Source organism: Tachysurus fulvidraco, chromosome 12 (genome assembly GCF_022655615.1).
Source record: "Tachysurus fulvidraco isolate hzauxx_2018 chromosome 12, HZAU_PFXX_2.0, whole genome shotgun sequence".
Classification (NCBI taxonomy): Eukaryota; Metazoa; Chordata; class Actinopteri; order Siluriformes; family Bagridae; genus Tachysurus; species Tachysurus fulvidraco.
Genome location: NC_062529.1, coordinates 16,507,070 through 16,523,933, shown reverse-complemented (window position 1 = coordinate 16,523,933; position 16,864 = coordinate 16,507,070). Strand labels below are relative to the sequence as shown.

Sequence of the window (16,864 nt, the reverse complement as noted above, 5' to 3'; positions counted from 1 at the left end):
TGTTGATGATATTGATGATTATTATTATTATTATTATTATTATTATATAACCCTAAATACAGAATCGTATATAGAAACTTTCCTCCCTCACAATCCTTTTTTACACTTTAAAGAATTGCTAGTACCTCTAATGTACCGTTTTGCATCTACAGAAACACAGGTCTTGCCTTATTAATGTACTTATATCTTGAAGTATTAATATGTGAGCAGAGCTGATGGTTTTTACACCTAGTGAAATTTACCAGTTTCTATTTCAATTCTTTGTATTAGCCTAGTATTTCATCTGGGATGACATTACCAGGTAATTATGCAGGTCTCTTCAACAGTACATAACTCTGTAGCATCAGGAATCTGACCATGACCATAGTCATTCATCATCAAGCATCGTTGGATTTAAGTCTTTCACTGGATTGAAAAGGCTGGCTTGCGTTCTCCCTTACTGCAGGTATCTACAAGGTCGGGCATACAGAGGCAGTTATGTAAGTGGAGGCTCAAAAATGATGACAAACTTTTTCATATTTAATGAAATAATTAATGCAGAAGGAGAAAGATACTACTGAAATTATGAAGCAGCATAGTTCTATAAACAAGCACAGGTTCATTTATACACACATTATATTCTTTTAGCTCTGCCACAGAAATGCAGTTTTCTTTAATATTGATGTAAAACTCACTATAAGCATTTCACAACATGTACACAAAAATCTGATTTTTTTTTCACCATCTGTACACTGATATATAAATATAAATGACTAAAAGAGAAAAAAGAAAAATGATTTCTTGCAATATTTTGGTCAAACACATTCGATATCTGATTCCACAGTGAAATGATTAATAACACAATAATGCACACAAGATAAATACAATATAAATCAATAACACTGTAAAACTTAAAAACAAATGTTCTCTAAATTACCAAACCCTGAGTTCATATATGTTACAGTACAATATCCTCAATGGGGACATCAGGCTTTATTTTGCATACATCAATAATATACAGTACACTCCTGGCCAGACTTTATGACTGAGAATAACTAATGACCTGTAACACAAAAAAGAAACACCATTTGTTCTAATTAACCTGTGTCAAAAATATGTTGAAGTTTTGTAAAACATCAACAGAACCTAACAATTAGTCATACAGACTGTCAAGTCTTTTAATATACTAAACTATTAACTTCTTGGGAAATGGGAATCACTGCTTGTGGAGAGTTTTGTTGTCTGGACTGATACAGTGCGTATTGATACGTGAAGGTATGTGTGCTGATCGCAATCTCTTCTACCAGGCAATTGTACTTTAGGAATAATTTATAATCAGCAATAATGTGCATTATAATCAGCCGTAATGCTCGTTATAATCAGTGTTATACCACAGCACAGCTGAATTCTTGAATCTCCGCTCGCTCTAATACATCATTGTTACAGCTGCACATAGGGCAGGCTACATAAACTGATTTAAAAAATAAAAAAAAAAGAAAAATATTAGGAGATTTGGCTAACATTCATGGATGGAGTCTCCAGTGTCACAGCTTCGTAAAGCTCAGTAAGGCTACCATCGCAGCAAAGTCTTCACAACAAAGGACTTTGTGCTTTGTAGCTTCCTGGTAACATGACAAGTTGACATTGACAATGAGTTCTGTTTTGGTAACTTCAAGAGAGAGAAAATAATAGATGATGGTGAGGGAAAGATTGTTTCTAGGTGCCAGGATGTAAAGAAATAACATGCCTTGCAAAAAGTATTGTGGAAATAGATAAAAAGTGCCACATATTGCATTTTGATCAATAATAAATAAAAAAGTAATCATTAGCAAATCGCTGTGGCATAAGAAGAATATTACTTAGTTTAATTCCTTAGTCTTTATCAGGTCTAATGTTTCCAAAAAATGTTTCCAAAAATTTTTTTTTATCTGAAAAGGGTGTGAAATGCTGAAGTGTATTGAGAATTGCAGACTGAAAGTGTGTGTAAAAAGCTTACTCTTACTCTACGCTCTGTTCTTATTGCTCAGGCTGAGAGGCTGAGTAGAGCTAGCAGCTGCTGTTGCCTGTCTATTCACAGTCTTTTGATGGCAGCAGTTGCAGGGTGAAAACGGGGCTGGACAACTGCAGCAGTAGGACGGGGAGGAACTGAAGGCCACCGGAAAATCTTGGGCCATGGAACAGATCTGTGCTCGTGTCAAAGCCAGGGATTTCTTACACAGCATGCTATCCACACAGCCACATGCTCTCCAAAAAAAATAAATACAGTCGGTTTTATGTCAGACATGGTCTCAGGGGTAGCAGCATTTGTCAGCTGTTCTTTCACCACAAGGAAAGATATGATACGTGTCCAGTGGGCGAGGGGCTGGGACATGAAGCAAGATAACAGTGAAACAAGATTGGCTAGCAGAATATAAAAATGTTTATGGGATTCTACCTGCACAGTGGAAAGGCTAAGAGGAATGGATTTAGATGTCACTTTGTTTAAAGGAATAATTCACTCAAAAATTACATGAACACAATCGTTTTTTACCTGTGTGTAATTTGCTTTAGTTGTTTTGTTTGTTTTTTTAATAATAATAAAAATTGTTATAAGGCTCATGTCATGTCAAATTGTCATTCAAATCACATTATATGTAAAATGTTGCCTTTACATTAGACCTCCAACCTAAATCTGACATTGGTGTAGTGTGATACAGTGAAACTATTTATTGATGAAGAAAGTGATACCATCTTAAAATGGCTGCTATTACTGTTTTTAGATATGCAGCATATTCTAATAGCTAACTGTGTGTCACACTGTCAGAAACCACAGCAGCATGTCTATTTGGGATTATATAACAACTGGTTTGGGCCAATTATGTGATGGAGACTTGTAGCTATAAGCTTCCCTTGCTTATTATCCACATTAGACTTGTAGCTCCAGTGGAAAAACTGAAAAAGCACATTTCTTATTCTAGACACCTTAAATGATTCATTGCATTCAGGGAACAATGGAAGGATTGTGAGAATTTTAGCTAACTTATAAACTGAATATTTTATTCAGTCATAGTAAACCATAGTAACTTAATCTTTAGACGTGAAAGATCCTGTGAAGAGATCCGACACCAGCAGGTAAGCGCTGATCCAGTCCTTGTTCAGTCATCTAGGTCTGGACCTGTGAGAGTGAAATAATTTGCTGTACACAGACAGACCTGAGGAAAGAGAAGAACATATAGCCGTGTGATTAAACTGTCAGATACTATCTAAAAAACATTCATGGATCTTCAAAATCACTTTGGAAAATGGAAACAGAAAAAATAAACAAACAACAAAAAAAAAACAGGACATGACTGCTGATGCTGCTTCCTATCTGTTAATTACCAGATCCTGGGTTTACAGTACACATTTTTTTCTTCACTGCATGTATTACTCAGTACATGAGGTTATGTAAGCTCAGAGCAGCAGCAGAAGCTGGAGCTGTCCTGCCCCCGTGTCCTTCTCAGTTTTTGGTCTATCGCCTGGCCCAGAGCCAGTCTTACAGAAGAAAAGAAATTCCGAGTGCAGTCAGAGCTGCTGTGTTTGTGCTCCCAAACAGTATTCTCTTTCATTCCCTCTCCGCAGACTCTGTTTATTTTGGTGCTCTTTTACACCGTTAGGCCTTACGGAGCAGGAGAACGAAAACATCAGACCCAACTTCCAATCCAGTGACATGACTGCTGGAAGCAGCTTTTCCAAGCTCAGCATGTAGAGGGGTGGGGGATAAAAAAAAATGTCAAGAGTTCTTTTAATCATATAGTCCTCCTGGATATACCTCTCAAAAAACTATATACATTCATATAGTATATAGAGAGAACATTTGTACAGAGTTCTATGATTAAACAGATAGTAAAGAAATTGAAGCCAATGCCAAATGAACAAGGGAAGAAAAAAAATAAAAATACCAAAGCATAGAGAAAATGAGGCCCTGTGTGGTTTCTGGTTTGGAACTGTATTACACACCACTGCCAAAACCAAGCAAAAGGTTGAAAGAAAAGTCTAATTGGTCGGCTCTTTGTTTGATTTAAATTTTTTAGGGGGTACATGGTGAAAGTTCTCATTGGAATCAGGCCTAGGTTTCAGGTCTAGACGCAGCACGTGTAAACTTTCTGGTAAATGTAGGCGTAGTACTGTTAAAAATTCCACACCCCTGAAAAAATGTTATTCAGCCCAAAATCAATCCTATTCACTGATTAAAAAAACATCTCCTGGATTATACAATTGTAGAATGTTAAATACAACAGCATAAAATTACAAAATGCAATGCCAGTGAAATATATTTTGATTGCGGCATTTTTTTTTTTTAAACAAGCAACAATTACCTAATCATCATGGTTCTTTTAATTTGCCAACTATTTCACGGCATGTACTTCAGCAGGGCATGGAGTACTGTGGGCATCTGTTTTATCAGCAAACAACAATAAAACAGGAATGAGCCATCAAATAAGCACAGAGAAACGTGAGTGACTGCTAATTGTAGGCCTAATGAAAAGAGAGTGCAAGGCAGAAATAAAAAGTGAACAGGATAGAGATAAAACAGTCAAAGAGATCAATCATCAGAGAGAAAGTGGCAGATGAACACTGACAGCTGATCACTGAGAATGCTGTCTGTATAGATCAGCTCTAACTCCCTGTCACACTCAATCAGAGCAGCTCACTTATCTTAGCATAAACACACAGAGGGCTCTTCTCTCAGACAAACCATCACAGCAGCACAACGCATGGCTGCACTTTACTTTGTGTTGCCCCACTCCATGCTTTTATCTCTTCCCGCATTTCTCACATTATGATTTAGGTGCCATACACCTCCCAAATCCCTTTCCACATACAATGGAAAACTGCATTCATGAAATTCAGAAGCAGCTCCCAATGAGCTTATGAGACATCTGGTGAACCACTTTTGAAGTGGAAAAAAGGACAAAACGAAGGAAATGACTGTCCACTGTACATTTTTAGATTTTTTCCCCCCTAACAATCTGAGTGTAAGTTTTTGACCCACAGACACATACATTATAGACCCCCCCCCCCCCCCCCCTTTAGGACAATCTTGATCAGACAAGCAGATGTGCAGCAGCTTAAACTACTTAATATCACTGTTACTGCAATAAAATCAACAGTTCCTCCATACCATTTCTCAGGCTCCAAGGTGGAAAGAGTTGTGCAACTTTAAGAAGACGAGTGCAAGCATGCGCAAGAGTGTGTGTGTCTGCTTACATTCAGTCTCACATGGCGCAGGAGAAGACAAACTCATGGGCTCCAACAGACACAAAACTATGTATGATAGGACTGAAACAGGAAACATTTTTAAAAAGAAATAAAATGGTTGATGTGTTCATACTACCCTAGTAAATCATTTTTGTAAATGGAACTTCATTTTATTATATTTGCCTAAATCTCTAATATATATTAGATTGTATTAGAGAGAGAGAGAGAGAGAGAGAGAGAGAGAGAGAGAGAGAGAGAGAGAGAGAGAGAGAGAGAGAGAGTGAGAGAGAGAGAGAGAGAGAGAGACAGAAACACAGAGAGAGACAGAAACACAGAGAGAGAAAGAGAGACAGAGACAGACACAGAGAGAGAGAAAGAGAGACAGAAATACATAGAAAGACAGAGAGAGAGAGAAAGAGAGAGAGAGAGAGAGAGAAAGAGAGAGAGACAGAAGAGATAGAGAGGGGCAGAGAGGCAGAGAGAAAGAGGCAGAGAGAGAGAGAGGAGAGAGAGAGAGAGAGAGAGAAAACTGCTTCACGGTACAAGGTAACTGTGAAAACTTGAAGAATAGATTAGGAGATATAAGTAGGTAAAAAAGTACAGCTCATTTGGCATTTAATAATTACAGATAACAAGTGTATTTACTTATGGATGGATTTAAACCCAGTAAAAATGCATGTAAAATAAGAAAGCTGCTTATGCGACTTGTCTGCTACTTTCAGTGAAAACAGCAATAAATCCATTCACAATTAATTCATTACCAAGTCATTACCATCTAATATTTTATAGGATCTGCTTCATCCTATGAAGAAACATGTCTATCCTGGTGAGTGTTTTAATTCTAGGAGATAATTCCATTAATTTTTGTATTAATGTGGCCCCATTCACAGTTCACAAGGGTTCTATTAGGAATAGATTATTATACAGTACGTTATAGTCTTCATGGTCACCAGATCTCAACATGTATACTAGGTAGCCATGATAGCCATTTTCACCTCAGTTACCTTAAATTGCTGTATTCTGTTTGCAAGTTTGCATTTATGTTGTTGTTGTTTTTTTTGTATACTTCTGGTTGCCATGGTTCCACTAAACATGAAGGACTAATGTGTTATTTTCACAAATGACAATATCTACCTAAGGTAGCCAGAGAATATTTTATATTCAGATTATAAATAGATCATATGATCAAAAACCAGATGTCCTCCAACAAAAAAATAATTTTGCACACAATAGGAATGCTGTACCTAAAGTTTCAGATGCTTTGTCTACCATCACTGTCTACCAGTTTCAGAATGTATGCTCTTTATGAATTCTGACTTCTATCTGGCTCAAATAGCTTGATTTACCTATGGTAAAAATAGCATTATTATTCTAGTTATTTTGTTTGAAATATTGATTTCATTTACTTTTGTTTTGAAGTAAATCAAACATTTTTAGCTTGTAGCACCAGAATAATTATCACCACTTAGCTCTGGAGCCATGGTGAGGAATTTTTTTTTTACATTTACATCATTTGGCGGACGCCCTTATCCAGAGCAACTTACATTATCTCATTTTTATACAAGGTTAAGGGCCTTGCTCAGGGGCCCAACAGTGGCAGCTTGTTAGACCTGGGATTGAACTCACAACCTTCCGATTGGTAGCCCAACACCTTAACCACTAGGCTACTGTATGCCCCCATTCATATGTGGACCCAAAATAGGGATTATGTCTCACATTTGTAAAGAAAGCAGGAAACATATCATCGCCCCTTGCTCCCACCGGCAGTTGACAAACTGCTAGACTGCATGGATAACACTTATATGGTCTGCTAACACCGGTAATCACCATTCATCACACAAAGTAAATGACTTTTAAAAAACTTAAATGTTTTTTGTTTAAAAAGAGAATTCCTTTTGGTTATGCTTAAAATGAATTATCTACAGTAACGGTTTACAACTACTCAATTCTCCCCCGAGTCCAAGGTGATGTTTGAGAATGCTTCTAGGCTTACGTGTTTTTGAGTTACTGGTGTTTGTATTAAAGCCATTCAGTTCAAGTAAAATAGACCAACAACTGTAAGAACTCAATAATAAGCATCATAACTTCACAGTTATTATTACTGATAATAATAATTAGTTAGTAGTATTACTGATCAGTGGTATCTAGGTCAATAGAAGGTCCTGTAGGTCAATAGAAGGTCCTGAAGCATGTGTGTCATGTTAAAAAAGGGGAAAAAACATAGAAATGTGGCCCACAGACCAGTGCAGCATGTACCCATGAAGTAATTATTATTAACTTTATTGATGCTATCAGCATATGCTCTGCAGGCTAAGTGGAAATAGGCCAATGCTGTTCGTTCTGGATCTATACTTATCTTGTTGCCATAGTGCTAAATATAAAAGAGTCTGTACTAAATAGAGTTCATCAAAGCTGGAATCGTCACTATGCCCAGCTGCCTGGCTCTGGTGCTAGCAGAGGAAGCCACCTGCCTGGGCATGCGATCTCTAGAACTCTATGCCAATGGAAGCCATTAAGACAACACAGAAATGTGTTCTAACTGCACGCTCAATTAATTAACCTACATATTGTTCAAAAGGATGTATGTACTGCTAAATCATTTGAAAGGACAAAAAAAGGATTTGTTCTAATATAACTTGTAAAAATGTGATATACAGATGGATGCTCACCAGTTTTTCCACACGTGGTGTCATAAACAACATTTTGGCGACTGAATAAACCATTTTCGGATGGAGCCTCAAGTGGTGCTTGCCTGTTAGGGGAAAAAAAAAAAGGAATGAATTTAAGATTTCTAATATGACACATTTGACACTTATAAGCAGAAGAGAATTTGGCCTCAGAAATAAATGGCCCAGTGAGCAAACAGATAACTCAAAGAAGAGAAGAATACCATACTGTGCACAGCGATGAAAAAATAGCTAACCTTTGTAGTAGCTATGCCCTTTGCATTGCAATACTGCTTGTTTCTTCAGGCATGTGAAGCCGCCCATGTGAGGTGGTCTAAAATGTCAAAGGGGCCCAATATGCACATATGCCATAGAGCAATGTGGACTCACTGCAAAATGTTTACCAAGTCAGTTCGGGTCAGCCAGGCATTCCCAGACCCAAGTATCTGTTCCCATGCCTTGCCTTCAAATCCTTTTTTTTTTTTTTTTTTGTGGTTTATGTCATCCTTAGATATAACAGTTTGACCGTGGACATCCATTTAGATTCGCTCAAGCCACTTTTAAAATCATAAAATGCATTAGGAGTTTAAAATGAAAAATCCTGCTCTTCTCAGTGACAAAATAATCAATAAAATGGCGTCATTTTGGTTTTCTGGAAACAATTTGAATGTCACATTTCCAAAGTATTTTTTGTGCTCTTATTTGATGTTGACTAATTACATGCTCCTAATGGCAGACATCAGGGAACCTGTGAGAAATGTTCCCCTTTGGCTGTGAATGGCTCAAATAATTATACCTCTCTTGAAGAACATCTGGCTCTGGAGAGCATGTTAAATCATCAGTTCTGTCCGGGAGGGGAGAAAACAGGGGCCAACATGCCTGTAACTCTATACATTAAATCCGCTAAGCATTTTTTGGGAACAATAAATAAAGCTTAGCTGGTATTAACCTCCAGGAGCACAACAGTGGCTTGCCAGAGGAGTACGAGTCTTGTAATGAGGGTGCACAGTGCTGCGTTGTATGGTCCACACAGTTGGGCCTTTCATATGGTTACACAACCCCAGGGCACCACAGCAGATTGAAATTCTCCAATTAAAAATCTAACCTGACTGAGAAGGAAGCAACACTTTAGTACTTTATTGGCAATTTGGGTTCAGGGCACTTTGCACCAGTTAATCAGCATTTAGTATGTTGGACAGGGTGTTTCAACAAACCACTTGTTGCTCAATTTATATGGCCAAATGCATGGGATAAATGTATTCGTCGTCTAAACCACAGACTGCTTTTGGGACAGCTAATCCAAGGACTTCTTGGTAATAAGAATAAATAAAGGAAATAAATAAATAAATAGATAGATAGATTATAATTAGATAGATAGATATTATAATAAAAAATAATAATGTTTATTATTAGTCAACACTGTTCAGATTCTCTTTATAACATATTAGCTTCTTTGCACATTGTACCTCTTAATCTGCTTGCTAATGCTTTCCAACTTAATTCAATTCAGGTTTAAATAGTTCAGCAATTGGCTCATAGTCAATCTTTAACAGAGCTCAATCCTGTTCATTTGTTACCTTCTTAACCGAGCACATTCTCCTCCTTCCATCAAACAAATAAAGAGTTAATGTTCTAGCCAATAATATCAAAATTCATGACAATATTTTAGGTTATTTTTAAGCCAAAGAATCCGTTTAATTCTCCCTCAAACTTGTTTTCAACCTTTATTCTGTAGGTCATGGTTATGCAATGGGTCATAAAAAATTTGTTGTCTGAGCCAAAAAGAAAAATGGACAAATTTTTTTTGGTTGAGGTGGAGTCACACCATGCAGTAATAGCACTGCTGTAATTGTCACCCTATTAGTTATGCCACTCTCTGTCCCTGTTTCCCTGGCTACAGCTCCAAAACTCAACACGCTATGCAAACAGAACATACACACATTCATATGATTTATTCTACAAATGACTTCTTTCAGTCCCTTTCAGCTTAAGGACAGCAAAATCCCCGACCAGAATCTATAACAAAAAAACATACAGATTCAGATAGGATTCAAAACTACTACATTCTATGCCATTTGTGTGTATATACATTATGCATATGCAGGACATAATGGTGATTATCAATATAGACTTATTACATGCATACTGCACTGCATGCTGGAATTCTCTAAATATTATCTGAATATCATTGGAGATATTTAGAGTGATGGCCATGGACAATGTATGGCTCAGTAAATGGTCTAATTGGCTGAAAGCCTGCTAATTCTCTATAGAGCTCATGACTCAGCTCCTGTGGAGTTAACTCAGATGGATTAATCAATTAGGAATGAACGTTTGCTTCCATTATGGAAGCGAAAGGCGGAAACCTTGTAAAGATTTGTTGCCACAGTATAAGCAAAATCAGAGAAAACAATTTAATACTCTTTTTTTTTTTTTTTTTTTTTAAAAATCCAATCTGCTTTATTGCTCACTTTGTTCTTGGACTTCGATCCACTTTGTTCAATCTTTTCCAATATTTCACTCTCCTTCTTTCCCCATTCCAAACAACTCTCTCCCTTCACCTGTCTCTTCCACTCTCCTCTTTATCTCCACTCTACATTTTCTTTTCATTGGTTCTGTGTTTCCATTTGCGCATTTCTGGTCTTCGGGCTTCCGTTTTTCCCACACTCTCTCATGTCACACAGGCCGACCACAAAAACACAGGACTATGGAGAGTGTGAGGGGCTCTGGAATTCCACATGCGGAGAGTAAACACGGCACTGGGCAGGAAGGCACACAGAGGAGCAAACAGTGGAGCTACCCTCCCCAGAGCTATCTTACCCCCTCTCTCAACCATCATCCCTGTCTCCTTAACCCTCCTAACACTAGGATCCTTAACAACTACCTGACATTTCACTGATCTTATTCTCACGTCTTTCTTTAATCCATTTCCTGCTGTCAGAACATAAAATAATCTTTATTTACCCAAACAAAAGCCACATACCACACACCACTCAATACCAGCTGTCTTTAATAGCCTGATCCCACGACATTCCCATATGAATCCCGAAGTAACACAAATTTAATTTCATACATATTTTATTCTGGTTCCAGTATGGCAGCCACATATCAATGTGCTACTGTACATTTGTATTATGTTCATGATTAATACTGAAGTAGATAAATACAAATGTCAAAAGTATCTTGTAATGCAAGATTTGTAATGTTTTAATGCAAGAGATGTCATGCTTTGGAAGGATCTCATTGTGGTCTGGGGGAATATATTTGCTCCTCCTAGCTACATTTACTCATACACTTATCCTAAATGCTTTGCAGATGCTTATCTAATCACATACAAAACCATGCCTAATTGTTTTAAATGTAAAACAATTAACATCCCTCATGCACATAAATCTAAAATGTACAAATTGTCCCATGACCTCTAATTCCATGTGTGTGTGTGTGTGTGTGAGTGTGTGTGAGTGTGTGTGTGTGTGTGTGTGAGAGATAGAGCGAGAGAGCGCGCGCCTCAAGGGATTGACTAGCCGCTGAGAGAGTGTGCTGTCTGACATCTAGTAGCCCACCATAGCAGATCATGTACTTCCAGCAAACAGGCCTGCTACCACAAAGGTTTGCCATTGTTGTGTAGTTTGGCCAGATGTGAAGTCAAGTCATGCTGCAGCGTGGGAAACAGATGACAGTTTCAGTTTTCTCCGGCCCTCATTTCTAACCCTCACTTTCCACAAAGAGCACTTATAAACATGTTCAGATGGTTGAATTACACAGAACTAAGAAGGTCTATTGTGTATCTTTGCACTGAACAAGAATCACAACTGATCTTAGTTTTCCTTCTATATACACAAACACATTACTGATATTTACAACATGTTAGTAATTTGAGAATGAGAATAGCAAGTGGTCAGGACTTGTAACTTATAAGTTATAAAATTAGTGATCCAGTTGCTTCCAGGTAAGAAATGAAAAATCAGTTGGCTGTATAAAAAGCACAAAAACAACAAAATAATAATCTGAGTTACAATGCTGCTCATTCTAGCTTTTATACCTAAAGTTTCCGAGCAGATTTTATGAACAAGAAAATGTTTACACTGAATTAGAAGAGCATGACTAAACACCCTGCTCTAAGGTGTGACCGGGCCCTGCTTGGCTTTCTTCAGGCTGGAGGTTCAATATGTAAATTCTTATGGATTTAAATCAATTTTAATATGGATTTAAAAAAAAAAAAAGAAGTAAAAAGCACTAAGAATACTTAGAAATGACTGAGACATTGTTTTAGTTACTTTAAGTTACACAAAAAAAGCTGAAAGTAACAGTGGCATGTCTGGTATTTCAGTCAGCATTTTGAACTAATGACTAAACTAACATTTGTAAATTCTAAGCATTTCTCTGCATCACGCTGACAACAAATAAAGACTGGTTCTTTACAAACTGAACTGTGCTGAGCTTGATTACTATATTTCTATTGGCCAAAGCAACAACCGATGTGTGTTAATGATAGGGTGCAGTAGGAAAAAATGACTATCTAGAAACAAAGCAACATATTGTCTGGATTGTATGTATATGTTTTCCTTCAACTTTATAGATTTTGATCAAGTGTTTTTTCCCCCCTCTTTTACACATAAATATAATTTAAACTAAGCCATACTGTTTATAGACACTTGGAGGAAAGAACTATCTACCCTCTTCCACATACATGAGCTCCCAGACACCCATGATTGGCTAGTGTTGCTGGACCCCGAGAGCATTGCCAACTTTGCTCTCTACGATTCCAGGCCACAGATGGATCAAACTTGATTCAAACTTGAGATCTCCAGACCTTTTCCTTTGCACAATTTCGAAGCTTGACATCAGGGCTTCTGTGAGAATTGGGGAATATGTTTGAATCTTTATCAAGTAATATATGAGTTCTAAGCATGCTAGGAAATGTAGGAAAACAAGTTAGAATTTACTGCCAGGGAAAATTAGGGTTAAGTATTCCTGATAAATAAAGGCTAATTGTGACATGTTGTTTTCTTTAACTAGTCAGATAAGTAGACACAGCTCTCAAACTACTGCTAACCCCAGACACCTTACATGTACTGTAACAATAATACAGATAATATGGCACTTTTAACTTGAAACTTACTGGTTGGTCTTTTGAGTGGCAGACTTGCATAAGAGTGTGCCTTTGGCTGTGCTGCTGGGGGGTTTGGGAATCAGAGCAGTCGTGCCACGTGTAGGGACAAAGAATTGTGGATCTCTCCGACTTGCTGTCTGCTTCGTGCTGGACTGGGACTGCGAGTGAAAGCTGGTGGGAACAGCGTCTTGAGGAACAGCACCAGGCACAAGGGTTTGTACATTCAGCATGGCCTGGAGACAAAGAGAAGCAAAATTAGCTGAAGGACGGACAAAAAAAAACAATAATAGATATTCACTCTACACGTCTAACCACCTGAAACTGTTACTGGCTAAGCTTTAATTCTAGCACATCTGCACAATCCTTTCGAGACAGAACATTTGGTGAATTTTCAGTGCATTTTCTGAATCTCTGTAATAAAATAACCATATTTTTTATATTTTATTAGAAGCAGCATTTTCCTCCAAGTCATATGAGGTCAAATACAAACAGATTCCAAGAGTCAGTTCATTCATTCACACAGAAGAAAAAAATGTTACAGCTTATCATAACAGGCCCTAAATACTTTATAATCGGACATACCAAAATGCAGAAATTCTTCACATTGTATGCTTGTTTAGAAATGATTTCTTTTGAATGGGTAGTTGGACTTGGCAAAAACGCTGTATCCCCGACAAAGACTACTGTTCATCATTTTAAATCTGGACTGCAGCAAATTCCTTCCATCTAGTAACATTTTATAGCTGATGTGAAGGGATAGCGTGAGAGTGCTGCAGGCATCTTAAACAAAAGTCACTGTAAGCCTCTGTGAAAGTAAAGTTAGTGTCTGTGTGGGACTTTGTGATTCTACAAGAGGACATATACATATGTTTTTGCATGGTGTGAGTGTATGTGTTTATCCTCAAAGCATCCAGCAGTGTGACAGTAAGTGTGTTCTGAGGCTGCCGGGGTTTGATGAATGAGTGGGCTGAGCTTGGAAGTTGGAGGGTCTCTGTATATGCTTCCGTTGAGAAAGGCCAGGAAGGGCACCTTTCTAATGTTGCCAGGTGGCTGCTGGCCAAGCCATCCCAGGAGCCATGCAGTCTGCACCCAGTGACTGGAACATGGAGCAGAGCAGCTCAATAACACACTTCAGTCCACAATGAAACGTGTTTAAATTGTAGATAATCAGAGAACCATTCAAAAACCTTTAATAACGGCTTTCAACAGCAAAGAACTAAAATTAAATGAGCAGAGAAAGGAATAGCAAATAAAAAAACATCATTTGTCCAAGCACATTATTGAACATGGCTCAGTTTCTCTAACAAATACTGTACATGGGCCCAGACAAAGAAATTCAAAAAACATGAAAAACAAGCAATTGCCCCAGAGTTGGGACTCAAATAAAAGACTTGGGCACACAGTGACTCATGACGCAACTAGAACTCAACTGACTCGTGAATGAACTCAGAATATAGACTGAGTTCAATAAACTGTTTACTTGAATAAAAACACAGAAATCAGGACTACCAAAATTGAACACAGTAAATCAATAACCCTTTTCTGTCTGGTTGAAGTGAAAAACATTAAATATTTATATTATCAAAAGCATTTGACTTTTTATAACAATATATATTGACTGAGTTTTTTTTTTTTGATAAGCAAGGATAAGCATGGATAAAATCTATGGAACAGGCACAAATTATGATCCAAAAAATATTTAATTTATTCCTTATCAATTAAAATTAAATTCAAGTAAAATAGGTCAATGAATGTCATTAGTCCTTTCCTTAGGAATAATATAGCAGTATTTTATTTATGTGCAATAAAATGCCTACAGCTGATTAATTAGCTGTTCATTAGTGCACAACTATATGTGTGAGACTTTCCTGAAATGTTATTGTAGACAGTCAGCATTTTCCAATGTGGTCAGTGATTAGATTATGTTTCTGGCTTGGTAATGTTGGACATGCGTGCAGTCTATGACACTATTAACTACGTGGAATGGAAAGACTTAAAAAAACAGTTCTTCTGGACTTCAGGACTGTCTTTCCCAAAAGAATTTTGACCAATCCTGCCCTGTCCTGTACTTATTATTTTTGTTTGGACCTGCCTGCAATATTTTCTAATGAACTAAGCTGGTACTATTTCTGAGAATATCTAATAAATTGTGATTCAATCCACAGCGCCCCATGCATCATATACTTCCATGTTGCTCGGTTTGGCCTTTGTTTGTCCTACGAGCTTCATATCTTGAATCTCATACACACAATATACTATAAATAATAATAAAACTATTATTATTAGTAGTAGTAGTAGTAGTAGTAGTAGTAGTAGTAGTAGTAGTAGAGTATAATTGAATTTATCACACTGAAAATATTCAGACATGACTAATGTATGATTTCATATCTTCTAGACTATATTCTTTCTGGAATATTGTAATATACTGCCGGCTGGATAGCAGCTCCCTGAAGTAAGAAGTCAGCAGCTCACCACTTTGCCAGAGCTCTGTACATCAAAGTAGAGTTCTTTCACTCCAATCCCAACCATGGCAAACCAAGACTTTGTGAAATTTGCTTAATGTATACCAGCAACATCATGCAAGAACAGGTTTAGTCCTTTTAGCTCTAGTAAAGGGGAATTGTGTCCTTCCAGCTCGGCGGCAACAGTTTGAGGAAGAACCACATATGGGTATGATGGTATGTACAGTTATTTAGCCATAGGGTGTAGTATCTTGCTGATCTCCTGAAGCAGTCCCACCCAATCTGACCACTTCACTCTCAGTATCAGTCACAGTTCAGCTGGTAGAAGATGTTTTTCCTGCATTGTCTCAAATTTCTGAAACAGTGTTTGATAAGAACATTTTATGTGCTAGCTCAGTAGCTTATTAAATCCAAATTAGAAGCATACTTGTTTATCTTGGTCTATTCTTGGCTTTTACATAATTTGTAGAAATTCTCTCAGTTTTAAGCTACTTCATCAGTGAATGTACATTTTTACATACTTTTTCATAAACAACTTATACTGATCTATCAAAAACCCCTTTGAGATTTTGAACAGAAAATAGAAAGTGCTATAAAAATAATGATGATGACGATGACTATTTGACTCAGACAACAGCTCAGACATCCAGAAAGTGACTTAATAATATCTCTGTTTTGTGGTTGCTCTGATTTGTTCAGACTGATAGATTTTTGTTTGTTCTCTTATAAAATGGTTCATTTTTCGTCAGCAACACAGAGACCGCCTGCTGCTTCTATGACACCAAATGGTTATATTTACCTGTGTGAAGCCGTGCCCATTTGGCATGCAGAGCATTGACACAGGCTCTCTGTGTCGAACAAAAACAGAAAGGAATGCAAAAGGATCTGTGTTGACTAAAAGAAAGTTCACCAAATATCCAGCACTAACCAAAACTGCAACCTAGGACAATATCTTTAGCTTTTTATGCTACTCCATTTTATTTCAGCTATTTTCTTTGTTATATATTTTTCTGTAATTTGTTCGGTTAAAATGATTCAGTTGAAGTACTTCACGCTCCAGTTTGTCCTGATGTCTGCACTGGCTTTCTAGAAAACTTTAGCATGCAAAAGGTGTATATTCAAAAATTTCTAAGCTCTATCATAAGAATGGTGGGTTAGGGTTATGTTTTTCAACTTTGAATGTTAAATCAAAACCACCTGCAAGACGCAATCAGGTACGTAGACGTCAGTGAATGAACCGAACCAAGGAAGTCCGGAGAATGGCACTATTTTTTGTTGTTATATATTCTACACTCTTAATGATTGTGGTTTCAGTGAGCAAATGTCTGGCCAAACAGACCAAAAGAGATCCAAAAGCAGAATAAAACTGGTTCACTGATACTGCTATGACTCACCAAGATGCACCAAGTGCAGACACACCCATA

The 16,864-nt window shown here is 37.4% G+C and overlaps 1 protein-coding gene across 9 annotated transcripts in view; it reads right to left on the bottom strand.

Annotated features, from left to right (window-relative positions):
- Window positions 1–498: 498 nt before the first annotated feature.
- The window catches only part of ttll5 (tubulin tyrosine ligase-like family, member 5), a 61,210-nt gene continuing 44,844 nt past the window's right edge, over window positions 499–16,864 (bottom strand). For 4 of the 9 annotated variants that reach the window (XM_027172852.2, XM_027172854.2, XM_047821237.1 and 1 more), the window contains 3 exons: window positions 12,988–13,211; window positions 7,869–7,951; window positions 499–3,170 (listed from right to left, as the gene is read on the bottom strand). In XM_027172852.2, coding sequence (XP_027028653.2) covers window positions 3,118–3,170; window positions 7,869–7,951; window positions 12,988–13,211 — 360 coding nt within the window. In that variant the 3' untranslated portion in view covers window positions 499–3,117. The other 5 variants (XR_007144482.1, XR_007144483.1, XR_007144484.1 and 2 more) reach the window with 5 other exon arrangements.